General features: G+C 43.5%; 1 protein-coding gene and 1 long non-coding RNA gene across 5 annotated transcripts in view; one reads left to right on the top strand and one right to left on the bottom strand.

Annotated features, from left to right (window-relative positions):
* The window catches only part of PIK3R1 (phosphoinositide-3-kinase regulatory subunit 1), an 87,029-nt gene extending 60,022 nt beyond the window's left edge, over positions 1-27,007 (top strand). Inside the window, exons 5-16 of one of the 3 annotated variants that reach the window (XM_043591672.1) lie at positions 4,582-4,713; positions 5,525-5,726; positions 5,933-6,012; positions 18,062-18,164; positions 18,891-18,989; positions 19,092-19,272; positions 19,483-19,608; positions 20,336-20,478; positions 20,668-20,844; positions 20,944-21,012; positions 21,602-21,772; positions 22,698-27,007. In XM_043591672.1, coding sequence (XP_043447607.1) covers positions 4,582-4,713; positions 5,525-5,726; positions 5,933-6,012; positions 18,062-18,164; positions 18,891-18,989; positions 19,092-19,272; positions 19,483-19,608; positions 20,336-20,478; positions 20,668-20,844; positions 20,944-21,012; positions 21,602-21,772; positions 22,698-22,887 — 1,673 coding nt within the window. In that variant the 3' untranslated portion in view covers positions 22,888-27,007. Of the gene's footprint in view, positions 1-4,581; positions 4,714-5,524; positions 5,727-5,932; positions 6,013-13,929; positions 14,576-16,246; positions 16,676-18,061; positions 18,165-18,890; positions 18,990-19,091; positions 19,273-19,482; positions 19,609-20,335; positions 20,479-20,667; positions 20,845-20,943; positions 21,013-21,601; positions 21,773-22,697 lie in introns of those variants that run through there. The other 2 variants (XM_043591681.1, XM_043591692.1) reach the window with 2 other exon arrangements.
* Positions 19,281-21,595, bottom strand: LOC122489650. Of its 2 annotated transcripts, none has more exons than XR_006298963.1 (3): positions 21,445-21,595; positions 19,784-19,934; positions 19,281-19,513 (listed from the first exon to the last, which is right to left on the bottom strand). It is a non-coding gene; the product is annotated as an uncharacterized LOC122489650 (long non-coding RNA). The 2 variants fall into 2 exon arrangements; XR_006298964.1 differs by lacking the exon at positions 21,445-21,595 and adding an exon at positions 21,025-21,263.
* Positions 27,008-27,353: the final 346 nt, after the last annotated feature.

The following is a 27,353-nucleotide window of genomic DNA, read 5'->3' on the forward strand; positions in this document are numbered from 1 at the left end:
CCAAACTTGTGAATTACCAGTGTCTGAAAAGGATAGATGTGAAGGACAACATCCCACTTTTATTAGTACTTACCAAGTTATTTTATTTCATCTACGTATTACCCTTGTGATATTAGTTATTGCTGATGGCAGTACTCTGACTTACACCCAAATTGTTCCAACTCAAAGATCTCTACTCTTTTTTTTTCTCACTGTATTGACCCACAGTGAATTGTTTCTTTGTTGTTCTCATTTGAATTTTCTCCTGATTGTTTTGGTTTCTCTTAACCTGAAGCAGGTCTTTTCTTTTTAAAAAAATTTTTTATTAGTTTTCTTTATTTTTGAGAGGCAGAGAGAGAGACAGCGCGAGTGGAGGAGGGGCAGAGAGAGAGAGGGAGACACAGAATCCGAAGCAGGCTCCAGGCTCTGAGCTGTCACCCCAGGCGCCCCTCTTTTCTTTTCTTTTTTTTAATGTTTTTATTTGTTTTTGAGAGAGAGAGCGTGCCCTCAAGCTGGGGATGGGGAGAGGCGAGAGAGGGAGACACAGGATCTAAAGCGGGCTCTGTGCTGATAGCAGAATGCCTGATGTGGGGCTGGTACTCAGGAACTAGAAGATCATGACCTGAGCTAAAAGTCAGATGGTGAACTGACTGAACCACCTCGGCAGGTGCCTCATCCTGAAGCACACCTTTTCTTTAAAACTTCTCCTAACAGGGACGCCTGGGTGGCTCATTCCGTTAAGCATCCGACTTTGGCTCGTGGGTTCAAGCCCCACATCGGGCTCTGTGCTGCCAACTCAGAGCCTGGAGCCTGCTTCGGAGTTTGTGTCTCCCTCTCTCTCTGCCCCTCCCCTGCTCACACTCTTTCTCTCTCTCTTCCTCAAAAATAAACACTAAAAAAATTTCTTTTAAATAATAAAAGTTCTCATGAAAAACCCTGTAACTATGGTGATGGATGTTAATTAGACTTCCTGTGAATGATCATTTTGTAACATAAACAAATATCAAATCATTATGTTGTTGTTAATAACAACATATATAAGGTTATATGTTAATTATACCGCATTTAAAAAAAAAATCAGGCTTTTTTAGCCCCAGCACACCTGTCCACTACTCACTAGATGCCAGTAGCGTTGTCCCCAAGTTGTAACAATCAAAAATGTCTCCAGATATGGCCAGATATCTCTTGGGAATTCAGGTGGGGCAACAATTCAAAACCCCAACTGAGAACTACTAAGTTAAGGGAGAGATGAGCTGGGAAGGGGACTCCATTCCATTGGGAGGAAGGCTGAAATGCTAGAGAGCTTACTAGTTACCTGTCCTGAGCAGACTCAGTGAAAAGGGGAGGTTGCAGAGGGATGTCAACTCTCCCATCCCAGACCCAAAGATGGTGTAGTTCTCGCCTAGCTCACCACAAAAGTCATCACGTGACCGATGCCTGTGGCTCTTAGAAGAGCTTGTTAGGATGGTTATAATGCAGAAAAGGGGATTTGCAGAATCATAGAAGCTCCAAGGAGCCTTAGAAGCTACAGTAACAGAAAATAAAATCTATGTCATCAACTCTAGTGGATTTGACATAAGGTGAGCTTATCCAATGACTATTCCCAAGACTTGAAATAAGATGATTTTGTTCAAAGGCTATAAAATGCTCTTTGGAATACATCTCATGTGTTCAGGAAGGTCTTAGGAGAATTAACATTACTCTAAGGTTTTTTATAGCTCAGTCCACAAACATTGAGCAAGCACATCCTATGTGCTGGGCCCTGAGGGGAGCAGGAAGAGCAGGAAAGAGCCGCAGCCCATGACCTTGAGGTGCTCTCAGTCTAGCAGGGAGACATTTAATTACCGTACCATCTGGGAAGTGTCATGGAAGAGACGTGGCCCTCCCTTGAGGGAGGGCCCTGCAGAATCCTGAACATCTTACTATCTTATAGCACATCGCCAAATGGTATTGCATTCTTTATGATGAGCAAATTAAGTAATTTTCATTTTCTGGGCAAAGAGACCTAGTAAATGAAGTGTATAGGGTGTGAAGGGTATGGGGTCCAGCAGCTTGTGAATTGGACAGAGGCTGTGGAATGTTCCTCGAGTGATGCACACACAATTTCTAGTAGTTGTGTTCCTTCTAATGTGGATCCTTTATGCAAAGACGTAATATTGTCTCTGCCACCCTTGTTAGAGATGCGGTAAGTCCGCAGGTGGTTCTCTGTTGGACACTTAAGTGATATAAGCCTTTACCTCTCCACTTCCTGAGATTAATAATTCTTTTCCTCCATTTCCCCTACCACATTTTCTACCACATGGAATTTTCTTAGCTTCATTGGTGTTGCGTGATTCTTTTGTCAATTCTGCCTACATAGTGGGGCGCGTTGGGTCTATGATAACAATGTGTCTAAAGACCTTAGATAACTTCAGTTTCAACCCGGAGTGATCGATAGTATCACACTCCCTGCATGGCTCTCCAGGACACCACCTTCTCCTCCAGCTCGAACACCTTGGACTGAATGGATTCCTTCTCATTCTCTCCGAGGCCACAACCTAATCCAGTCAATCACCAGGTTATGTTAGTTCTTGATCATGTCTCACACATTTCTAACCGTTAAAATTGGAATTGCCAGAAGTGTTATTTTCACTTCCAGCAGCGCCCTTTTCCAACTTCTTTTTAACACCACAATTAATAAAGCTGTTGGAAAATGTAGCATTTTGCTCATCAGCTTACCTTTTGCCCATTGAGTACACACATCTCCAGACACTCTTCCTCAAGGTAGCCGTCACATCACTGGGTGCAGTCCTTCAGCAGCAGCTAGATGGTTCTCCTCAGATCTAGATGCCTGTGGTCCATCCTGCCCCAGCATCCCTTCTTTCTGCTGGACATGGTACCTTTTTCTACCCTGAGTACTCAGAGTGGTTTGGGTTAGTATCACCCCATTATTGAATTGCCTGACCTCTTTTCCAGCTGAGGAATTTACTGGACAGATGTGCTTGTCTTCTCTTTGTTCTGAGCTAGTTCAGTGCCCACAGGTTAGATGAGTCATATCCTAATCAGAATACTCTGTCAGAATTGGGGGGAGCGTTCTAAAAATGTTATAAATATTTTTATGACTATTCTTGAGATTGTTAAAATTCTGTATATCTTACTGTTTGTTCAGACACTCTGTTGAGCTAAATATATATTAATTGTGAGATGCAGTATTTAGCGACTCAAAATTTAGGAAATTTAATGGATGTGCATTTTATGCTTTCCTGTGGAGGTTTTAGGAAGCATTTACTCTGATTAGCCATCCCTAGACAGAACTCTTCTCAGAGCAGAAGCACCCTCCAGAAGGTATTTGGAAATATTTGCGGGGCTACTTTAGTTTGCCAGGGCTTCCATGACAACCTTCCACAGACTGGGTGGCTGCAGACACAAACCTGTCTTCTCACTGTTCTTGAGACTAGAAGTCCCAGATCAAGGCCGGTTTGGTTTCCTCTGAGGCCTCTCTCCCTGGTGTACAGATGGCCACCTTCTCACTGTGTCCTCACACCACATTCCCTCCGTGCATGTACTCCTGGCACCTCTGTGTGTCCAAATTTGCTCTTCTTACAAGGATACCAGGGGCACCTGGGTGGCTCAGTCAGTTAAGCATCCGACTCCAGCTCAGGACATGATCTCGCAGTTTGAAAGTTCAAGCCCCGCGTCAGCCTCTGAGTGTGGAGCCTGTTTGGGATTCTTTCTCTCTCTCTCTCCGCCCCTCCCGGGCTCATCCCTAATGGCTTCATTTTAACAAAACCACCTCTGTAAAGGCCCGTCTGAAGGCACATGGGTGGCTCAGTCGGCTAAGTGTCCAACTTCAGCTCAGGTCATGATCGCAGGGTTTCTGAGTTCAAGCCCCGCATCGGGCTCTGCACTGACATTGTGGAGCCTGCTTGGGATTCTCTCTCTCCCCCCTCGCTGCCCCTCCCCCGCTTGCTTTCTGTCAAAACAGATAAAAATAAACTTAAAAAATAAATAAATAAAGGCCCTATCTTGAAATACACCTTCTGAGATAGTGGGAGTTAGGGCTTCAGCATATGAATTCAGCTCATAATGGGAACATTGTTTTGGGGTGCCTGGGTGGCGCAGTCGGTTAAGCGTCCGACTTCAACCAGGTCACGATCTCGCGGTCCGTGAGTTCGAGCCCCGCGTCAGGCTCTGGGCTGATGGCTCAGAGCCTGGAGCCTGTTTCCGATTCTGTGTCTCCCTCTCTCTCTGCCCCTCCCCCGTTCATGCTCTGTCTCTCTCTGTCCCAAAAATAAATAAACGTTGAAGAAAAAAAAAAAAGGAACATTGTTTTTCTGTTGTTGTCAACCCAGAGTCTGGGCCTGTGCCCCTGGCATCCTGGGGAGAGGCCATCATGCTAAATGCTTATAACTTAAGGGGCGGACTTCCACAAAGAAAAATTGTTCTGTTTGAAATGCCAGGAGCAACCCCTGTGAGAAACCCTGCTGATAACCACTGAAGTCTTTTACATCTGTCCTCACACTGCTTACTTTTCATGTGTCACAGTTTAGTCACACATACAGAAAATTGGCCCTGCCGATGCATACAATGTTTGAAATGCGTTTTAAAATGTTTCTGTCCTAGATGCCGCCTCCGTGGACTTGGAAATGATCGATGTGCAAGTTTTAGGAGACGCTTTCAAACGCTATCTTATGGACTTACCGAATCCTGTCATTCCAGTAGCCGTTTACAATGAGATGCTTTATTTAGCCCAAGGTTTGTTTTCTGTTCTGAAAACCTCATTGAACATACAGTGAGATGTGGATGCGCCTGTAAACTCTATGAAACGCTGCCTGTAAAGAGAGCTGTTTTGGAAAATATTAGTAGGAATCTGCCGCTTCCCTGACACCCTCTCCTTTGGCACAAATTCCCTCCCTTACCCGGGCGTCCAATGGAAGACCCAGACCCTCGTTTGCTTAGGAAGGCTGTCCACATGTTGAAATGGCTAATTGTTAACCTTTTATCAGTACTAACAAAGTTCACTACGTCACTGAAGGCCACAGTGTTCCAAGTGCCATCTTGGGATTCAGGGAACCAGGGACTAGGACCGTTGACTAGCGATGTTCTTTCCTCGAGGGGCCATTACAAAATGTGTTGAGAGAGGAGGGCTCTCAGGCTTAGGAGCCTAATGCTCAGTTCAAGTGCTCTGGGGACAGGAAATTGTGGTTCGGAACCTTCAAAGTTAAACCGTGTGATACTTATCTGATGCTCCTCTGAATTAGCCAATCACACTGAGAGCTGCTCAATAGAGGGCCGATCTCTGCCAGCACACCCTCATCCTCTTGTGGTTTTTTACACCAAAAGTTTCTTGCATTTTCATTTGACTTGAGATTTCTCCTTTCTCACAAAGCCTTTTGTGATGAGAACAAACGTGCTGTCTGCTGCTCCTGATGACTTTGTTTTAAAGGACTTGTTCTTCTGTAGCTAGAGCAGAAGAACGTTCTAGGTGTTGAGCTACTGAGATCTAGAATCTCTTACTCTTTTTCGCTTCTTTCTTTCTTTTTTTTTTTCTTTTTAAACTCTGTAGAAGTACAAAGCCCTGAAGAATATATCCAGCTGTTGAAGAAGCTCATTAGGGCACCTAACATACCTCATCAGTATTGGCTTACGCTTCAGTATTTGCTAAAACATTTCTTCAAGCTCTCTCAAATCTCCAGCAAGAATCTTCTGAATGCAAGAGTACTCTCTGAACTTTTCAGCCCTCTGCTTTTCAGATTCCCAGCAGCCAGGTAAGGCGAAAGGAGAGAAGCATGTATTTTGGGGTGATGGGGACAGTCCTAAGGGGATCGATTGATCATTAACCTTATTCTGAAGATACTCGCTCACAGATTCATGGGCACATTTACACCAGACACGTTGACTTGAATGTGTAGAAATGAAGATGAGTTCGTTGTTGAGAAAAAAAGGTTTCTAATCAAGCTCTCTGTTTTTGTAGCTCTGAGAATACTGAACACCTCATAAAAGTTATAGAAATTTTAATCTCGACCGAGTGGAATGAACGACAGCCTGCACCAGGTAATGCCTTTTGGATTTCTCAAGTTTTCTCGTGGTTCGTTTTTTAGAGCCTGAAAAATGGTGGCTTTAGAACCCCTGTGGAGTAACAGAAGTTTCTTATAGAACGAGATCCATAACGTTTTGCCTTGGGATTTAGAGACACAATGGCTGAGTGGTATCCTATATGGTAAATGTTACCTGGATTTCAGTGTCTGTGGATTTTAGATGACCTCCGTCTTAGACGAGGGTTGTTGGGAGTGCTCCCCCTTCCCGTCAGCTTTGATGCCTCCCGTTGTTGCATAAATTACGGGGCTCGTTTTAGTTGTTGACATTCTTGTTTTTCTTTCTAATACTTCTAAAGTAGGGGACTTATAATTACTATATAATTTCAAGTATTTTGGAATGTGTGTTTTGGAAGCAGGTATGCTGAGCAATGTCTGTCAAAATAAACATTTTCAATAATGCAAGCAGTATGAAACCAGGGTGTTCACTGCAGCAAGTTTGAGCAAGCCAGACACTTCTTTGAAAGCAGGCTGGCATTCAATTAGCCATTTAACAAAGCAGGAAATGTAGACCATGTTAGCAGTGGATTTAATTTAAACTGATGTATTTTTCTTCTGTGGAAAGTCTAAACAACCTTCCTTTGCCGTATACTGATTAGAAGTTAGCCAACAGAAGCTGGTCATTTAGCATAACGATTCGAGTCCAGTAAGTGAAGTTTCAGGACCAGTCAAAATGTGGCTTGCATCTTAATTTATGCCCAGAGTTAAAATAAAACACCATGCATTTACTCTTCGTTATAGGTAACTCATACAAACTACCAAATTTGTCTCTGGATAAACAGGCATAGGGACCCACTGATCAGTGTTAATTAAGCAAGGGGAAATTAAGTTGTGCTTTTATAGGTGTTAAATAGCCAGGCTTGGTTGTTCGCAGTGGGATGGTGCAGATTGCGAGAGGCAGGGTTTAGGCTTGAAGGATTGAAGGATGTGAGGATTGAAGGATGGCATAGGTAACCACTCACAAGGCAAGTATTTGGAAGGGCTGTGGTGGGCAGGCTCAAAATATGGTATCCAAAGGTAAGAGAGGCAGCGGAAATAGTATATAGGGCAAGTGTGGTATGTTCCAAATGTTCCAGATCACAACAAGCAGGATGTTCAGTGGGGATACTCTGAATTGTAGGTGAATGGCATCAGAGCAGTGTGTCAACAATAGCCAAGGACTTTAGCCCAGGGGGTGGCCAGAAGGTTCATCTCATGTAACTACTTGGGGGCACTTGTTAATGGATTTGGGAACTCTTTGTTGGTGTTCAGAGGCTGCCTTTTGGCTCAGTATGAAAGAGTCCGTGGTCGGTTGTTAAAGGTACCCTGTGATGCGGGGACAGGGGGCAGGTGTGAAACATGGCACTTGAGTCCTTTATTGACTAGTCCCCACCCCAGACTAAACACATGGGCGGGGAATGGAGAAGACTAGTAACAACAAAACAGGACCCTGGGCCAACGGGCGGGGCTGTGCTCTCCCACTCCCTCCTGGCCCATGGTGTACATGTGGAGGTTTGTCTCAGAGGAGGGACAGCTGAGTCCCGCTTGTAGAAAGGGCCAGAGGTGGTGCCCCTCTTCTCAGTGCCCGCCCCTCTGGACACGGGGAGGTAGGAGAGCTAACAGCCAGACAAGGTTTGATAGATACCCACCAGTGAATTTAACCGGAGTATCTTAAGAGTATCTCCTACATACCTGGGAGAGTTACCGGTGGAGTTTAATTAGTCTGGTGTAAGCTGGTTAAACGTCCTTATCCGTTTCAGCGAGATTCCACCGAAGAAAGCATTCACGTTCATCCATTTTCGTTACGCGCGCTTCGGACCGCCTGCTGTGTCATAGACCCTGGTACATTCTTCCAAGAAAGTGGTGTGCCAGTTTCCCAGGCGGGTTCGTTCTATCAGCGCTGTTGAATAATGAACACTGCACTGAATGTTTCCGAGACCATCCCAAGATTCATGCAGCCTCTTCAAGAAAATTGAACCCAAGTAATCTCTAAACCCTAGTTTGAGCTATTTTTCCCTTTGTGTGGTATCTCTCAGCTATTGTAAGGAATGTGTAGGCCCTTTGGAATGAAATAGAGGCTTCAGTGTCCCTCACTTGTGGAAACACACCACCTACTTCAGGAAGAACGTCGTCCTGAAACACCTTTGTATTCAGGGGTGGCTTTGCTGCAAATGATTGGCAGGGCACTCTTGGTTAGAGAAATGATTTCTTAGGCCTGGTGGAAATCCGACATTTTCCTCGAGTCCTTCATCATTGCCCCAGCGTGTGCTATTACCAGAGGGGTCTGGAAACTCAACACCAGTGCATCTCCATTGAACAGTCTTAAATCATTCATTTGAACTGCCTTTATTGTTGTGAATAGAAATAAGTCTTGGAGGGGAGCCTGGGTGGCTCAGTTGATTTAAGCATCCAACATCAGCTTGGGTCATGATCTCGAGGTTCATGAGTTTGAGCCCCGCGTCAGGTTCTTTGCTGACAACTCAGAGTCTGGAGCCTGCTTCGGATTCTGTGTCTCCCTCTCTCTGCCCTCCCTTGCTCGCACTCTCTCTCTCAAAAATAAAAATAATCATAAAAAAAAAAAAAAAGAACGAAGTACTTGAATGATTTTAGGGGGGGAGACAGGGAAGCAAGGCTATCATGTAATAGATAGGCATCTTTTGTAGTTTTTACCTGGTAAAACTTGAGGTGATAGGCAAAACTGATGATGACTGAGGCAGTGTGTCAATTCCTATAAGACCATTAGCACACAGTATCTAAGTGCTAGGCTCTAGGGTGCTTACTCTGAATATAAAAAGAATGTTAGAAATGTGATGGGTACTTGGTAGGGTAACTGAGTAGACTGAAAAGGCTTGTAGAAAAAAATAGGACTTGAAATGGGCTTGGAAGAATTGCTAGAGCTTGAAAAGGGGAAGAGGAAATAGTATTCCAATTCGACGAGGTTCAGAGGTTTAATCAAAATAAGTTGCAAAGTACAAAAATAATGGCTGGATACACCAGATTTGAAGAGGTAGTAAATGTTTGGGTTTTTAAAAATTTTTTTTAACGTTTATTTATTTTTTTGAGACAGAGAGAGACAGAGCATGAACGGGGGAGGGTCAGAGAGAGGGAGACACAGAATCTGAAACAGGCTCCAGGCTCTGAGCTGTCAGCACAGAGCCCGACGCAGGGCTTGAACTCACGGACCGCGAGATCATGACTTGAGCAGAAGTCGGCCGCTTAACCGACCGAGCCACCCAGGCGCCCCGAGGTAGTAAATGTTTTCAATGACAGTGTCGTGGAAAGCATCATTTTAGAGTCAAAGGCATAGTCCAACGCTTCATTTGCTCAGTAGGAAAGTGAAGCGCCCCCAGAGGTTGAGAGCTCTCCCTGGTGCTACCCAAGCAGCGTGTGCCCGAGCTAGGTCTGCAGGGGGGACCTAGTCCTGGACCCCAGCCTGCTGCTTGGTGCTGCACCTGCTTCCTGGGTTTTGGGAAGCTTCATGAGCAATGGGACCGCTTTTAGTGTCTAGTCCCAAGTCCTCTGAGGTTTCCAGTAAGAAAGAAACTAAAGATAGATGATACTGGCTTCTATGGGTCCCCATATAGTGGGGAGCCCCACGGTGGTTGTTATAGCTTTCGGGGCTAAAACTCAGAATCGCTCCGTCTGCCTTGCACTGGTAAGAACAGTGAGTCAAATAGATCTGCGTTGACTCAGTTCTTGCTACTCATTTGCCAAGTTCCTATCAAGTAAGTTAGCCATTCCAAACTGTTTTCTAGTCTGTGAAATGGGAATAATGCCTCTCTGTTGGGGTGGTTGTGAGATGTAAATGAGGCGATTCGTACTGCTGCTCACCACCCTATAGCCTATCTCTCCTGTGGCCCAGCTCTGGTTTTTAAGGACCTCTCAGAGCACCTCCCCCCCACCCCCATTCTGCAGCCCCAGTTCCTGAGTCCTCTCATGCCCTTCTGTCCACTGAGCCCCCATTCCCAGCCAGCAGAGCCAGGCCTCCAGGTACCTGCCTGGGCTTCACTGCTAATCTGCAAAAGACACCCTCTCCCTTGGCATTTGCTGCTCCATGGGTGCACTGCTTGGCGGGAGGAAGGTACCTTATTTAGTATGATGCCCTTTCCACTGTGTGCGGCTTGGTGAGTAGAGGGGCCTGGATTTCAGTACCAGCTCCCCTGCCACATGCCCTTATGCAGTGCACAGAATGCACAACTGAACACAGCCCCCCCCCCCCCCCCCCCCGCCCCGCCCCCAGCAGTCCCATCCACTTTATTTCACAAGTAGGTCTCTCCCTGCTAGGTGTGCAGTGTAAACCCATTCAAATAGGTCTATGCCCTTAACACCTTGTCTTCTTAAACTTCACTTTTCTGTGGTGCTTCTTGTTCTTTTCATCTGCTCAGCTACATTCCTCAAGGGCAAAGGCTGCTTCTCCTGTTGAGCTCCTCCTAGCATAGAACGAAGCACAGCATAATAAAATTTGTAAAAACGTTTTGATAAACTAACCAACTTTCAACACGCTTTGGCACACCCACTCATTGAATGCATCCAGCAAAACTGAAGCAAGGATCTTCCCTATGTTTGGAGGGAAACTAAGGTTTCAAAGGTGGAACAGAGAGTAAGTTCTCACAACTTTGATAGTCTGCTGTTCCCCTTGTTACTAAAAGTCTTAAAAATACCTAAAGCTGAACAGCAGGTTTTCTTGAATCATTACGTGTTATGCTTACCCTACTAATATTTAGGTAGCTAAAGCAGCTTTCTATAGGGCAGCTAGGGTAAAATTGGGACCATTTAACACAGGGTGCCTTTGAATGAAACCCATTGTAAGTGTATTTACATATTTCAGATTTCATGGATATATTCAGAAATATTAATGCAGCATAATTGAAGTCTAATATTGCACCCTCAAGCCCAGAGTGGAAAATAAATGACTGTTTTTCCCTCCTGCCCCTTCTACACCTGTCAGAGTTAATGTTTAACCACTGGCGCATTGCAAAACATTCATCCTGAAGAGCCTGATTCATAAATCTTGTTTTAAATGCACTGGGCTTGGTTTTCAACCAAGACTAAAGCAAGCACTAAGGTAGAGGGAAATGACTTTCAAAGAGTTTTACTTTTCTCTGATTTATTTTTTATTGGGTTTAAAATGTGGTCTGACATTAGAGGGTTGTTTCAAAGGTGAGAAATGAAACCTTGAAAAAACTTCATATATTTACATGGGTTGGAATAAACAGAGAGGCAAGCCATACTAGGTTTTATCATGAAATAGGAAGTTTTGTTTGTGCTCTGAAAAAGAAACCCATTTCAGGGTGTATATATTGGTGGGGTAAAGGTCAACTTTTGTTTTCACAGTGCTGTCTTCTCTTTCTCTCCAAGGACAGCATCTGAGAGGGAAGGAGTGCTTTATTCTGCTGAGCAACGGTCCCACCTTTTATACATTTCGTAGAATGTAGCCTATGTAAATCTGGATTTATTTAGAAGTTCAAATGGACGTTTTCCTTAGTGCAGGGTCATTAAAAGCACTGGATATGGAGTAAAGAATTTGCATCATACTGAAAGGCTCTTCTGTCCTAATTCGTGTTAAGTTAAAATTATGAAGGGAGGTATTCATTTAACCCTTAAACGAAGATTTGGGTTCGTTTATTTTTTCCTTCTCACTGCATTTTTTTTTAGAGAAGTTGTGCAGGGTGCAAGCTGGTTGTGGGATAGTCACTGTCTGATGGCGATGTGCACATGGCAGATAGTGTTCAGTGTATTCTTTCAAACGTATTTTAATGATTAAGGATATTTTTCCTGACAAGATCACACCTGCTGAGAAATGAAATGTGGCCTCTTTTTGCCTCTGAAATGAGTTTTACAAAACTTTGAGGAAAGGAAAAGTAGTAAGACATAGTGTTTTGAAGACTCTACAAGGTAAAGTTCGTTTTCAGTTACATGTGTAAGTTTTCCAGTTTGGGTCTTTGGGTCTCCAATAAATGTTGGCATTAAAATACAAGTTTTTTTTAAAAAAGGGCTTAAAGAAGGGGCACCTTGGTGGCTCAGTCGGTTGAGCGTCCGACTTCGGCTCAGGTCACGATCTCACAGTTTGTGGGTTCCAGCCCCACGTCGGGCTCTGTGGTGACAAGTCAGAGCCTGGAGCCTGCTTTGGAATCTGTGTCTCCCTCTTTCTCTGCCCTTCCCTTCCTCTCCCTCCCTCTCTCTCTCTAAGAAATAAACATTGAAAAAAATTTAAAAAGGGCTTAAAGAAAGTGAAAAACATTTCCTAAGCTGTTATAACATCTGTGTGTTCCATTTATTAGTTATTTGTAAGTGAATCCTATGTTTGTGTGATACTTTGGACATAGTGGGAGATGAATGAAATACAGTACACAGAAAGTTGATCATGTTCTCCCAAGGAGAAGTTACTGATTCTGTTCTACCAGCAGAGGGCTCCCTTTTTAAGCTAATAAAGAAGCAGTATGTGTCTCGCCCATGACTTTTCAAAGACTGAAATTGAACGGGGGAAAAAACTCAGCTCACACTTTCAGTAATGTAATAGAACCTCTGTGGTAGAGGATTGGACATATCGTGAGACATTAGAAGCAGAGTTTTCAAATCTCTCCAAGTTGAAGCTGTTAGGCTTTCCAGTGGCCAGTGTTCTGTGACAGAATACTGTTGGACTAGTCAATATTTTAATCTTGGGGAAGTTTTGACATGGAACATCATGTAAATTTAGACAGACGCTTAAGAGACCGGTGTTTCCAAGGTTTCTAGCTTTAGAGAGACTATTTTTAAAAGTAGGACAAGATTCTGCAGCTCAGGATGCAAAGGTTTTCTCTGAACTCGCCTTACGTCCCTGTGATCAGCAGGCGGGAGCTGCAAGATTCACTTATAGACTCTTTTCTTCCCACTGGCAAGTAGGTTTTTCATGCTTTATCAGTCACACCAAAGGCAAGTTTGTAAAGACCCCTTGCCTATGTGGACTTTATGGTCCCCACCTAGATCTTCCTTTAGCACTCTCTGCATATGACCCTGGGGTTGGTTCCCTTCCTGTACAGAATCTGAGGGTCTTACAGACAGATCCTTGTTGCCTCGAAGAGAACTAGAAGGTGGTTTTTTTTTTTTTTTAAACCTTTAAATAAGCTAAAAATAGAGAACAGAAAAAGTCAGTTTTGTTATAGGTGTGAATTTTTTCACATGTGGCCTTTAAGACATTAACTTAAGTTTCACTTGTTAATTTTAACTTTATCTGGCAGAGGGAAGTAAAGACAGGGCCAGTGGGTGGAGAAAAAGGAGTTTAGGACTGAATGTCAGAAGGCTAGGTTGTGGCCCCGGAGCTTTGATCTTGTGCAAACCCCGTCGATCCCCCTGGATCAGGATCTTTGTGTGTGTGTGTGTGTGTGTGTGTGTGTGTGTAGCATGAGGGATTTGCTCGAAGTGGTCTTTGGATTACTTTATGGTTTTAAAGTTAGTGATTCTGTGATTTTCCATTGTTAAGGTTCTTGGGATATTAGTAAAGCCATCCATCTATGCTGATGCAGAGCGAAAATTTTCTTAGGTCAAATTTTAGTGTGGTCCATTAGCACTTTCTCAAAGGACACAGATCCTCTGGAAAGGCTCATGGGCTCCTCACCCTCTCCTTTGCTCCATTTAGCAGTCAGACACAACTTTTAATTACCAGACACTTCTAGGGCCAGTTAAACGTGAGTGGAAATTGGCTTCATAAAAGTAGCTCTCAGAGTGGGGTTTTTCTGCTCCTCTTCACGAGGTCGTGGAGCGTATGGGATCTACGTCTTCCCCACCAGACTCTCCTCCCAGGATCAAACGTTTTTTCCAACCCTGTACCCCTGCTCAGTTCCTCCGTAGGGCTTTCCTCTTACACCTGCGGGGCTGTCTGTGCTGGTGTGTGGGAGGAGGTGGACACGAGCAAGGCACGGTGTTCTGGGCTGTTAGGAGAGGTTCAGGCCTTTACAAGCAAGGCTTTGATTCTATTTTTGCTGAACTAGCTCAGCCACTTCCTGTGTTTGGCCGTGCATAGTGCCTCGCTTCACTGTGGCCACTTGAGCCCCGCGCGCTGCCGCAGCCAGTTAGACTATTTTAGGTCCCCTCACAATGGCCTTCTCATTTCCTTGGCGAAAATGAGCGAGTTGGGCTGGCAGTGGCCACTTGTTAGCCGATGACAACTTTGACTTTGACTTGGGCTCCCCTCCCCCACCCGAAATCCCTAGCTCAGCAAATATTTGAACCTGCCCAAGTTAATCATGAAGCCGTGATCTTTATCTGCGAGACGTGCGAGCGCCGGGGCTTTCTCCCTCCCGCGTACGGCACCACCGGCAGCCAGTGGCTGTGTCCATGGGGAGCGGGCGGTGAGCGGCGCTGCTGTGGCGGTCCCGTCCCGACGTCCGTGTCGCGCCGCGCGAGCCCGAGGGTCCCGCGCCGCCGCCGCCCCTGCGCTCGGCGGGCGGGAGCGCTGCCGCGGAGTGGGCGCCACCGTGGGGGCGGCGGGGAGAGCCGGGGGCGGCGTTCGCATTGCCGGAGACCGGCCTGGCCGCGGGAAACTGCAGACATGCATAACCTGCAAAGTAAGTTGCCTTTAACTTGTACCCCCCTCGCCGCTGCCCTGCTTTTGTGCTTGTGTGCCAGGTTCCCCTCTGTAGTTTGTCTTTGCGGGTGTGTCAGTGAGACAAAGTGCTGTCTGGGGAAGGCAGATACGAGATTAGCGGAGACACTCCCCCCTTTCCTGGAGGGGCACAGTGTGCGGAAAAGATGGGCTTTAGGCTGGAAACGGGGAAGGAGGTAATTACAAAGTGCTTGGCTGGAAGCTGGTGCCCGGCCAGGCTTTGGAGAGACGTGGAAAATCACCTGTCTCCCTCCCCTCCTCCCCTGGTCGGTTTGCCACATGGGATCCAGCAGCAGGACTGGTTTGCACCAAGTGCTCCCAAAGACATGGGGTAGCCCTCTGGGCTGTTAGCCTGTCCACAGCTGCTGGCGGGACTCCTCCTGGGGGAGAGAAAACACGTTTTTATTAAAGTCAAAAATTTTTTCTGACCCTCAGTCGAGGACATATCCCAACCACTTGGACCATTTTTGTGCGTGTGATTTTGAATTTAGGAATAGAAAAGTGGCCCGGGCCGTCCGAGGGTGGGTATAGGTTGAGACTGCCTTCCTCATCAATGGGACAATAAATCCAGCTAGACAGGATTCAAGCAGAGTGCTCGGTGAAATGACGTGCCTTTGCTCTACTATTTTATATGATTCTAAATTTGATAGAGGGTCTAACAATAAATTTTAAGGGGTTCTGTGTTCTTTAAATGGTCACACAAATATGTGACATACATAAGTGCATTGATCACAAGCCCACTATAGTTTTTTTCAATCAGCTACTAACTGGGGATGGGGACTTTTCCTCCTCACCTCTTCATAATAATGTAAATGTAAAGAGGTGGTTTATAATGGAAATGTACATTAAGCTCTAGTAAGGATGGGAAGACTATATGCAGAATGGCTGTAGAGAACTGAAATTAACAGATTTATAGAGGAATTGATTTCTTTACATTAAATATTGCTAACCAGGAATAATAGTCCCCAGGGTAAGGCATTTGAGATGGGGGTGGGGGGGGGCGAACAACCAAAAGTGATTACATCACTCTCCCCTCAAGCAGTATTAGCACAAGAAGTCCGAGGATGGGTTTATCAGTGACAGATAGTTTGCAAACATAACCCTACCTCTGCTCTGCATTCTTGATATATATGGCCCCTTTCTTTTTGGAAGGCGTAACTCACCTGGACTAGTCTTGTTAGACAGTAACATTAAATGTGTGCTGGTAATAGGCAGATCTTCATTCCTGTTGAGATGTTGCATTATTATTCCCTAGTGGCTAGTGTTAACTTTAGTATGTTTGGTAGAAGGAGATTTTTCTTTAAATTGTGCTTTCTAATGTGGTACGTTTGTAACAGTGTTTAAGTTCTGAGTTGTCAGTGAGTTATGCAGGAATGAAATTAAACATCCTGAGTTCTTGATCCCTTCTGCTTTTAATATATACAGGAGGCATTTAAGGACTGTAAAATATACCTTAAGTATACCATTCTGATGCATTTGTAAGATTTTTAAACCAAGGCATGACCAGGCTCTCCATAAACCCAGATGCACTAGGGAAAGAAAAAAAAAAAAAAAAAAAAAAAGCTCCGGGCTGCAGCATATCAGCTTTTGTCAACCTGCCAACAGCGGAGCGTACCATGCTGCAAGGAGTAATAAAAAAGGAATTAGAGAACTCAGTGCTGGAGGAGAAGAGTCAAATTAAACACCTTTTTGAAACGATGAGCATGTATACATTGCAGTTCTATGAAATGTGGGCTCTTCCTGAGGCTGGGATTGTGTTAAGACTGGATCTAGAAGAGAAATGATGGAGCAGGAGTGGTCTGGTGACATTTTTCTGACTTGATTGGCTGGGGTGTGTGATGTAATAGGTTACAGTGCAGCCCCTTATAGGTTTTAAAATGAATTCCAAGACACCATTACAAAGAAAGCCGGACTCTTTTCTTATAACTGAGCTCAGCCAAGGAAACTCTCGCACAAATGTACAACACTGTTTGGAATATGGAAGACCTGGATTTAGAATATGCTAAGACAGATATAAATTGTGGCACAGACTTGATGTTTTATATAGAAATGGATCCACCAGGTAACACTGCAGTATTCTTTTAGAAAGCTAGTTAATTTTGCGGATTTTTGGGGAGGGGGGAGGTTGACAACTACTGTAAACCGATCCTCTTGAGTTTTCTATTTTTTACTAATTCGTTGTAACTTAATAAAAATTAGTTTGATCATAGCTTGGACATTAAATCGTTTGCCTGTGGAAGCAAGCAGATCAGGCTGTCTGTTGGTAAATGGTTTTTTTTCTTACTTGAATAGATATGAATTGAATTCCAGTTTTTCACTGGTGTCTTTTGTTAATCGAGGTCCTTTGGTATTTGTGTTGTATTGTTGTGTATCTTTCATACTGTTCCTTTAATTAAAATGATGCGTCCTTTGTGCTGCTTTTCTCTTTTGACAGTGGATGGGAACAGTGGTACTTTGCAGTGATAACACTTGGTACTTTAGAAGGCGTGTAGAATGTAGCAGGGATTACAACTCAGTTGTAGGTGACCTGAAACTATTCTAAATCAGACGCTGAGACTTTGCCTACTCTTATATTGAGACACTATATTGAGAAAAGGAGTTGGCTTGCCCTTATTTCATCCTAGTCCTTATACAATGTTCTTGATAGAGTCCTGAAATAATTTTTGCATGAAATACTGTCCTTTAAAACTTAACGACTTAGAATTCACTTACAAATCCTAGCCTTATTTTGCTTCCCAAATTTTCTCCCCGTATTAGCCCTGCTCCCAATTAAGAAATTCAGAAACACTTGACATTGAGGAAGAGGGATATGGTTTTCAGTCAGTCTTGGCATATAGAGCACAATCTATCCACTAGAATATTAACATGAATGCTAAAGAGATTTAGGTCACAGATGAGTTTCTTAAAGTGGCTTTTGGCAAAAGAGGGCCTGAAATACTAAGATTAGAGAAACCCAATTCCTCCTCTTAAAACATATTGCTGTAGATGAGCTTTTTTCTTACAGCAACAGCATTTGTGGAGGACAGAAACCAAATTTGTCTTTTATAATTAAATAAGAGGAGGAAATTAAAGCCAACCCATGTGATTCCTCCTGCTCATATGTTCATGGTTTCCTATTTTAGATGGATTTGATCAGGCCTGAAACTTTAATATAACTAGAGCCTAGAAGCAGAATGCCGGGACTCAGGATTTACTCTGAAATACACTCACATGGCCAGCCGGGTTTATTTGTTCATCTCTAAGCCGTTCTCTCTTTTTCACTTCCTTTTCTTTTTGATCCATGCTCTGAGAGATGCCTTTTTTTTTTTTTTTAAAGCAAACGATCATGTTTCATGGAGTTGTGAATTACTGCTGTATTTCATAGTATTGTAAAGAAACTTAGTTCTCATTGCAACCTTCCACTGTAGTTGGGATCGCAAACAACTTTTTGTTTCTCTTTAATCTACAGCATTGCCTCCTAAACCACCCAAACCCACTACTGTAGCCAACAACGGTATGAATAACAATATGTCCTTACAAGATGCTGAATGGTACTGGGGAGATATCTCAAGGTAAGGCTCCACAAACTCTGGAGTTTTCGCTATAGAGACAGAGCTCTGGTTTTAGAGAAAGAAACACACCAGCTTGCTGAGTTCCATTTTTAGGATATCCTCCAACATAAGCATGAAGCATAGTTGGTTGTCTTCCAAAGAAGACCAGAGAAGTCCCTGAGCACTGGGGAACTGTTGGGTGCTGGATGCCACAGGAAATTAAATACTCGAGAAGTTTCGTTATTGACAGAGAGGTCAGGAAAGCACCAGGGAGAGGTGGCCCACCGCCTTAAGGGAGGGTCCAGGGTCGCTTTCTGTTAGGCAGAAGTGTAAGAATTAATGTTAGTATCTTGTACATATGAAAAAGGCCTGTTTATTCGTAGTTTTTTTTTTTTTTTTTTTTTTTTTTTTTTTTCCTGAAGGGGAGGAAGGAGTCCTTTTCAGGATCATGACTTTGTGAGCTCATTGGCCAGAGTGATTAGTGTGTTTGGACCACTGATAGACCAGTAATGAAAGGTTTTTTGTTTTTTTTTTTTCTTTCAGCTCCCAGTTTGTAATGAGATGAAATTTGTTACATTTCTATATAAACAATACATATAATCAGAAAATGCAATTAACAAAGGGGTGGGGAGATAGAGGCTCTCTACATAGTTGGTGCTTAATTTTGCTGTGAAGCTAAAACTCTAAAAATGAAGCCTGTTTTAAAATCCTCAAGGTGAGCTTTGTCCTGTGTCCTTTTTGTTTCAGGGAAGAAGTGAATGAAAAACTTCGAGATACAGCTGATGGGACCTTTTTGGTACGAGACGCATCTACTAAAATGCACGGTGATTATACTCTTACACTAAGGTGAGTCCGGGAACATAGCAACGCTTGAGGTGTGTAAGTAGACACTGGAACACATTTCTAAAGAAGATTGTAATAATGCCCTTTATTTTATTGTGTTTACAGGAAAGGAGGAAATAACAAGTTAATCAAAATATTTCACCGAGATGGGAAATATGGCTTCTCTGACCCACTAACCTTCAACTCTGTGGTTGAACTAATAAACCACTACCGGAATGAGTCCCTAGCCCAGTATAATCCCAAACTGGACGTGAAATTACTTTATCCAGTATCCAAATACCAACAGGTATTCAAAACTGAAATGCTCACATTACAATGTTTAGACAAGACACTTTCAAATCCTTAGAAAACATTGTGAAGCAGGTGAATTGCATGTAATAAAATTTCAAAAACTTTATACCTGTGGTCACAAAATTACAGTTTGAGAATGGCCAGTTACTGGACTGCATAGCCGATGAACTAAAGTTTTCTCTCTTCCCATCTCTCATTCTTCCAGGATCAAGTTGTCAAAGAAGATAATATTGAAGCTGTAGGGAAAAAATTACATGAATATAACACTCAATTTCAAGAAAAAAGTCGAGAATATGATAGATTATATGAAGATTATACCCGTACTTCCCAGGTGAGTTTTTTGCTAAAATCAAATTAAAATCTCAGAACTCTTAGTTACTAGAATCGAACATGTGTCAGTTCGGTTTAGGAAAAAGAAAGTAAAGTTGAGGTTTTGCTCATCAAGTGGGGAGAAAGATCATGTATTTGCAGATCGTTGTTTAATATTCATAGCATCTCTAATAAACCTTTTAAATGAAGCTGGTAAGTGTCAGAATGAGAAGTTCTCGTGATGATAATTGCAGAGGTCGCTGGGAGTTTCAAGTGGATTTGACGTAACAACTCAAAGTTCCACAAACCTGTCTGACCTCCAAAATGAAGATTTAACTTTTTGATGCCCTGTAATAAAAAAAAAATAAAAAAGTATAGAAGCTCCATTTATGACAATGTTTTCCTGGAGAGGTAATCTTCTCTAGGCTATGATGTATCTAGAACCACCAGAGGGAGTAGAAGGCAACATGGATTCCTTAAATTGCTGATAAAGGGGAATGGCTTTTAAAATGAAAACTATAGGAAATTGTTAGGCAGTCTGCTTTCATAGACTGGGAAAATTCCCAAAGGAAATGTGTGCTTCTGTGATACTATTTTAATGGGTTTTATGAATTAGAGGCCTTCCTTGCTAACACAGTCCCTTCCATGCTAGACAGGAATACCATCAAATGTCCCGGCAGTGTCTCACAATAACAAATTATCCGTTCTGTGAAAGGTATGACATTGTCTTATTAAACATTGTGTTGTAGGAAATCCAGATGAAAAGAACAGCTATTGAAGCATTTAATGAAACCATAAAAATATTTGAAGAGCAGTGCCAAAGCCAAGAACGGTACAGCAAAGAATACATAGAAAAATTTAAACGGGAAGGCAATGAGAAAGAAATACAAAGGTTGGTGAACCATGAGGGTTGTCCCTGTGCTCAAGATAATAATGCAAATCCTCCAACATCTTGCTTTCTGCCCTTTGAATAATTTTTAAAAATGGCAGCACGAGAAAGCATTCTTTCTGACTTTCTATAAGCTGTGGGAAACCATTGTGGTGAAGCAGGTCATGACCGATGCCTTACTCTTGCCTATAGGATTATGCATAATTATGAAAAGTTGAAGTCTCGCATCAGCGAAATTGTGGACAGTAGAAGACGACTGGAGGAGGACTTGAAGAAACAGGCAGCTGAGTATCGGGAGATTGACAAGCGCATGAACAGCATTAAACCAGACCTCATTCAGCTGAGAAAGACAAGAGACCAATACTTGATGTAAGTCCTCGAGGCAGAACCCTGGGAGCAAATGACCGGCCCGTTGCCAAAACCAAGGATCCATGATTAATGCATTTTCCTTTTCTAACTGTCTTCCAGGTGGTTGACTCAGAAAGGTGTTCGGCAGAAGAAGCTGAACGAGTGGCTGGGCAATGAGAACACTGAAGAGTGAGTACTCACCGTAGGTGGGAGGCTGGCGGGGGTGGGGGGGGTCTTCATGGTAAGAGAACTCGTGACTTGCTTTGTTTGCAGACTCACATCGCATTATCCAGAATGTTACAAAAAAGGAAAGTTTAGTGAAGGATGCAGAGTTAGTTTTTACCCACAGTGCAATTGAGTGACTCTGTCTAGAAGGAAGGCCCCAAACCTGTAAAAATCCCCAGTGGGTTTCTGGAACAGTCGGGAGGAAAAAGACACAATTCTGTTCAGTGTATCTCTCAAGCTTAAGGCTGGGTTTTGTTTGAATTACATGAGAAACTGGCAGTCCTCCTAGTCAGTCGGTTTCCTGATCTGAACTGGACAAACAGGATCGTTTGATACCTTCCCCTCTGCCCAGCTGCTTACATGTAGCTCCTGACTTACAAAGAGGAAGACTCTTACTACTGGGGCTCTTTGTCCAGGGAGGTCACATGGAAGGCTGAGCTCCACGGCCAAGTGCCACCTGAGTCAGAGCCGCGGTGGCTGGCCTGACGGGCTCCGTGGGAGAGGTGACCTCTCCCAGGGCTTCATGTCCCACCTTTCTTTCCTGCCTCCTTAGCCAATACTCGCTGGTGGAGGATGATGAGGATTTGCCGCACCACGACGAGAAGACATGGAATGTCGGCAGCAGCAACAGAAACAAGGCTGAAAACCTACTCCGGGGGAAGCGAGATGGCACCTTCCTGGTTCGGGAAAGCAGTAAACAGGGCTGCTATGCCTGCTCGGTAGTGTACGTATCTTTCTCTCCTGTCAGACAGCTGCAGATGTGTTTCATTCATTCAGCCAACCAAGCTTGGAAGAACCTCACAGTGCCATAACCTAGAGTAGGAAGTAAAAAAGATACAACGTTTTTCAGGTCTAGGCAGAAGCATAGAAACCTGCTGTTGAGTTCAAAGACTGGGGTTTGGGTCTCAGTTTCACCAACTACTTCATCTCATCATGAGCAGTCTCGATCTTCTCATCTTTAAAATGGAAGTAGCAACACGGGGGGGTTTTTTTGTTTTACTTCCCAAGGTTAATAGCATTAGAATATGAGGGAATTCACAAGAGAGCTCCACCCGCAGGTCAAGTCTGCACCAGGAACAGGGTCCAACAGCTACAGAGAGAGGTCATTGGCCTTGAGATCAGTGTACCCAAGAGAAGAGCTTTCTGGCATGTGGCGCATTTTCTTTTTATGTCCCATGTGTTTGGGGAATACTATGAACACTAAGTTTCAGATCACTATGAGTTAAGAAAAGCGAGTATCCTCTGGGAAGGAAAGGTTCTGAAAATTGCACCCAGCCATCTCCCTCCATTTAACCGGAGAAATATTCCTACTGAACAGGAGGGAGAGAGTTGAGGATAAATGCAACGTGAGAGGCTGGTCTGCAAGAATGCAATTCACGCCTGTGCTAACCATAGAGCCCTGCTCGCGTGGCAGGGCCGTCGGTGATGGTAGTGCGCATGTCCTCTACCCGATCTCGTTTCTCAAAGTCACCCTGTGACACGTCTGCCACCTTCAAGATGAGAATACAGTGGCTCAGGGAAGCTGAGGTAGCAGCCCAAGCCCGTAGCTCCCCCGGGAGTGTTCCCTTCCTGAAGCAAGGCCCGCAGAAGGTACTTTTTCACGAGGACCCTTTTCTGAAAACCCTGTTCTCTCTCTCTGTCCTCTGCAGGGTGGATGGCGAAGTGAAGCACTGTGTCATCAACAAAACGGCAACTGGCTACGGCTTTGCCGAGCCCTATAACCTGTACAGCTCCCTGAAAGAGCTGGTGCTACATTACCAACACACCTCCCTCGTGCAGCACAACGACTCCCTCAACGTCACACTAGCCTACCCGGTATATGCACAGCAGAGGCGATGAAGCACTTGTCCTCTGATCCTTCTCCTGGAGCTCAACCACCCCGAGGCCTCTGGAAAGCACAGGGCTCCTCTCCAGCCTGACCTGTAATTGAGCTGAGGAAATGCAGCCATCTGCCTTCAGATGGGACTCGAGCTTTCGACAAAAAAGTAGAGGGGAAGATACGCAGCCTAGCACTGTGCCAGGACCACACGTTTCTGGAGTCCTTGTCCTTTTTTTTAAATTTTTTTTTTTATTTTTTATTTTTTGGTTTAATTTAAAGCCACAAGGACACACGACACAAAGAGAAAAAGAAATGCAAAAATCTCTGCGTGCAGGGACAAAGAGGCCTTTAACCATGGTGCTTGTTAATGCTTTTTGAAGCTTTACCAGCTCAAAGTTGGGACCTTGTAGACCAGAGGGTGGACGGGCTCAAGAGCCCTGGCCTGGGGACGCTCGAGCCGGGCTGCTTCAGCCTGGGTATGGGCTGTGCACGGTGGACCCAGACACATCGCACTGTGGATTATTTCATTTTCTAACAAATGAACGGTATGTAGCAGAAAGGCACTTCGGCTCACCAGAGACGTTTTGGGAGAACGTCCGCTCACCTACGTTCAGAGGAAATTCTGGTGTAGCTGAATGCCAGAAAGTGTTTCCTTTAAACTTCAAAAACCACCACGCCAACAGAAAAATGGAGCTTGGAAAACCGGACTTTAAAGGACATTCATTATATAAAATATGTACATAACAATGGATGACTAACTATCAAATAGATGGATTTGTATCAATACCAAATAGCTTCTGTTTTGTTTTCCTGAAGACTAAATTCACAGTGCTATGCAATTCTTAATTTTCATTGTTCTCAGTTTTAAATGTACCTTCAGAATAAGCTTACCCCATCCCAATTTTTGTTGCCTGAAAATATTATTGTCCCTAATTTTTTTTTGTTAATATTCATTTTGTGATTCTTTTTTTTTTTTAAAGAAGAAATGTGTACAGGATGCCAGTAAAAAAAAAAAAAAAAAAAATGGCTTCAGAATTAAAACTATGAATTATTTTACACTTTTTCTTGTACAGAGTACTTGGCTGTTAGCCCAAGGTTAAAAAGTTCATAACAGATTTTTGTGGACTAAATGTTTTGTTGGGCAGTGCCTGATAAGCTTCAAAGCTGCTTTATTCAATAAAAAAAAGAGAAAGATATATGAATATGACAAAGTATTGCTGAGTTCAACAATGTTGTTTCAAAACTCTTAAAATACGGTACCAGGTAATGTGTGCTTCATTAAGAATTGTGAACTTCTTGAATCTGGGGTGGGGGTGGGGGGGAGAGGTAGCAAAGGGATGTACAGGTGGGGGGAGGGAGGGCTAGGATGGTTTGCACTTTCTCCTGATTACAGAGAAATGAGTAACTACGTCACTCTTTTCCCACTTGGATCTGCGAGTTATTACACATTAATTACAAGTACAAGACCTACTGGAACGCTAACACCATGGAGCAGGTCAGAGCATCTAGTTCTTAGGAAGAAAGGGAGCCTCCTGGGGCAGTGTCTGCCTTTGTTTGGACCACTGTTTTCAAGGTATCATCGCTGCATTTAGACCATGTGTCTCTCCAACGTTAGACTACCCATTGCAACCATAAACCTTCATTTTGGAAGAAGCATGATCTGAAAAACTATTTTCAATCTGCCCATGTGTTATTTTCCTAGCTTTCCATTCAATTGAGATCATAAAGCAAATAAACAGGATCCTCACCGTTACCGCGTTGGGCCGTGTCGAGCTCGTTAAGGTCCTGGCCGCTTCAGGAGTCCTGACAGTGCTTCTCATTCATCAGAGTCACTGTGTGTGTTACACATCACTGTGGGGAAAGGAAGAGGTTTTAGAGTGTTCTTTCCAATTCTGGGCAAGAGGGAGAGGTCTCTCTCCCTGACTGACATATGCTAAGTCCATTCTGTTCCACGGAAACTGTCCATTTTTGGGGGGAGCAGCACAGGATCAGTGTGACGGTCCCTTTCCGGGTAGGGTCAAACAGGATCTTAAAAAAAAATCACAGTTTTCCTTTCCCAGGAGTGGTTCAGCCACGGCTTGCTTTCTGACACTGGGGAGGGGTTTTTGTTTTGGTTTTCAGTGTTGTTCCTTTTAAAACTTCTTCTGAAAATAATCAGTCTAGCCGCTGACTTCATCAACTGTAGAATGTATTTCTTTCTTCTTTACATGATGCTATGATGCTATCCATACCAAGAGCAATAGTCAGTCTTAACGGCCGGACTGTCAGCCTTCACACTTGACTGTACTGATCTGACCGCCTCCCTCTCATCACACAACTGAGGATCCCCCTGGGTGTAGTCTGTAAGTGTCAACTTTAAAAACACCCTTCCCCTTCACACACAAGTCTGACGACTAATTAAGAGTGGTTTATCAACTAGCATTTTGGTGGGGTTTTTTTTGATAGCACATCCACGTATGCTGTTAGGTAGAATTTTCATTTACTATCTGAAATACAAGACTGAAGATGGAATGTTTCATGCCAAGTTTTGTTAATGTTTCTGGTTCAACACTCTGGTGAGGTGGCATGGTATTCAGGCACCTGCCTTATTTTTGCGTTTCGCAAACATAAATGCAAGAGGAAAGTTTCTCTTTGAACAGCAGAGGCAGGATTCATCATTCCCTGTTATGTCGTAACTCACTAGATCTGTGATGTTACATCTCTGCCAAACGCCTTTTTAATTGCGTGTGGCATACCCACCACATTCGTCCTTATAGATGTTTGACCAGAAGGGCTCTTTGCGTTCAATCAGACAGTCTTCTCCTAATAACACTGAGTGGCTCGTGAGTATGAATGGATACAGCAGAGGCATTCCTGATAACATGCTTTTATGCATGCATTGATTCTCCCCACCCAGTGTAGCATCCTAAAGATAAAAGCCAGACGCTAAGCTAGCTGCAGAGAGGCTGGGATAGGGCTGTACAAGTGGGAGCACCGGGACCTGATCGTACACACGGAAGAAAAATCAGAACCGTGTGAAAAGGCAAAAAGCATGTGTTTGCAACATGTGACAAGTTCACAGCCCTTGATATATGTATATATGTATATGTGCATGGACTGTTTCCAGTACACCTTTCAGCCACAACAGATCCACAGTCGTCGAGTTCAAGTACATAACAAGCAAATGTCTAGTACAATTCTTGTGTATGTGTATGGGTGGTTCGTTGTTTTTTTTCCTTTGAAGTTGCTTTGTCTTAAAAAGGTGAAAACTTTGCAAGTGAGGTGAGAAGTTCATAATTCTTTGGCTTTTTTTCTGCTTTTAAAAGTTACTCCTTTGGGGGAGCTGGTCTGGATGACTCACTTAACTTGGAAATCCTCATTTTCGGTGTGTCGAGTCACAATGTGTTTATGTGAGCTGTCACTGTGGGGAATCAATTGCTTTGTCATATAGCTGGTTATGAACTAGTGACGTGTTTGGGAGTCCTACTGATGTTCCTTAATGGGAGAAAAACTCTGCTGGTTTTAACACCTGTGCTTTTGCTATGCATGGTATCCAAGTAGTTGGAGAACAGACCCTGAAATCTGAGTTCAGGGCCTTTTAAGAAAGGGGCAGTTTAAAGCACAATGCCTCACATGGGACAAAGTTTGAAAATACCAAATTCCCACTTTTTAAAAATCTAGTTGTATAAAATATTAGTATTATGAGTAGCAAGGGAACAGAATTGGGTTCATTGGAAACACTATTCAACTTAAGGTTAAACTTGTCACCATGAGATAGCATTAGCTGCCCGGGATGCTGCTATTAAAAAAAAGAAAAAAAGAAAAAAAAGAAAAAAAATTAAAAAAAAAAAAAAGCAAAACAAAAAAAACTCATTTATATGTGTGTATTTTTTAAAAGCTACGATCTGTTCAATGTTTTTACAAATCTGTTTATATGACATTGTTAAAATAAAGTTGGTCTTTTGACGAGAGGGAGGATGTCATGGTCAGTTGTAATTTTGCCTTTACAAGGCAACGGGGGTGGGGGAGGGCGGGGGGAGTGTGCCTCCTTGACATTTTGTTCAAGCTATAGATTCAATGGAGCTATGTCTTGTTGTTTTAAGTTGCTTTGATGCATTGTATTAGGTCTTCAAACAGAATAAAGGTTGTTTTGAAACTGAAGTTATGGTTTGAAGTTTCAGTGATCATCTAAGAAGCGTTTCTAAAATTGCTCTCTTGCTCTTCTGGTTAACAAACGTCACTGCTGTTCCCAGGGCTTCCCACCTCCGTTTTCATCCTATTACCACATTATCGCAAGACGCCACTTCACAGGAATGATAGGTTAGTGTTACTGGCGTAGTTTCACCATATTCTCAATGATGAAAAGAAGATACCTCTAGGTGATGTGGTATCATTGCAAAGCATGTTCTTGCTATAATGGCCACTGTCCCTCAATTCTTTCCCCATCCATCCATCCCACTTTGTTACGCCTGCTGGTTTTGTCTCTATTCTGCAGTCTGCGTATATT

Source organism: Prionailurus bengalensis, chromosome A1, assembly GCF_016509475.1.
Source record: "Prionailurus bengalensis isolate Pbe53 chromosome A1, Fcat_Pben_1.1_paternal_pri, whole genome shotgun sequence".
NCBI lineage: Eukaryota > Metazoa > Chordata > Mammalia > Carnivora > Felidae > Prionailurus > Prionailurus bengalensis.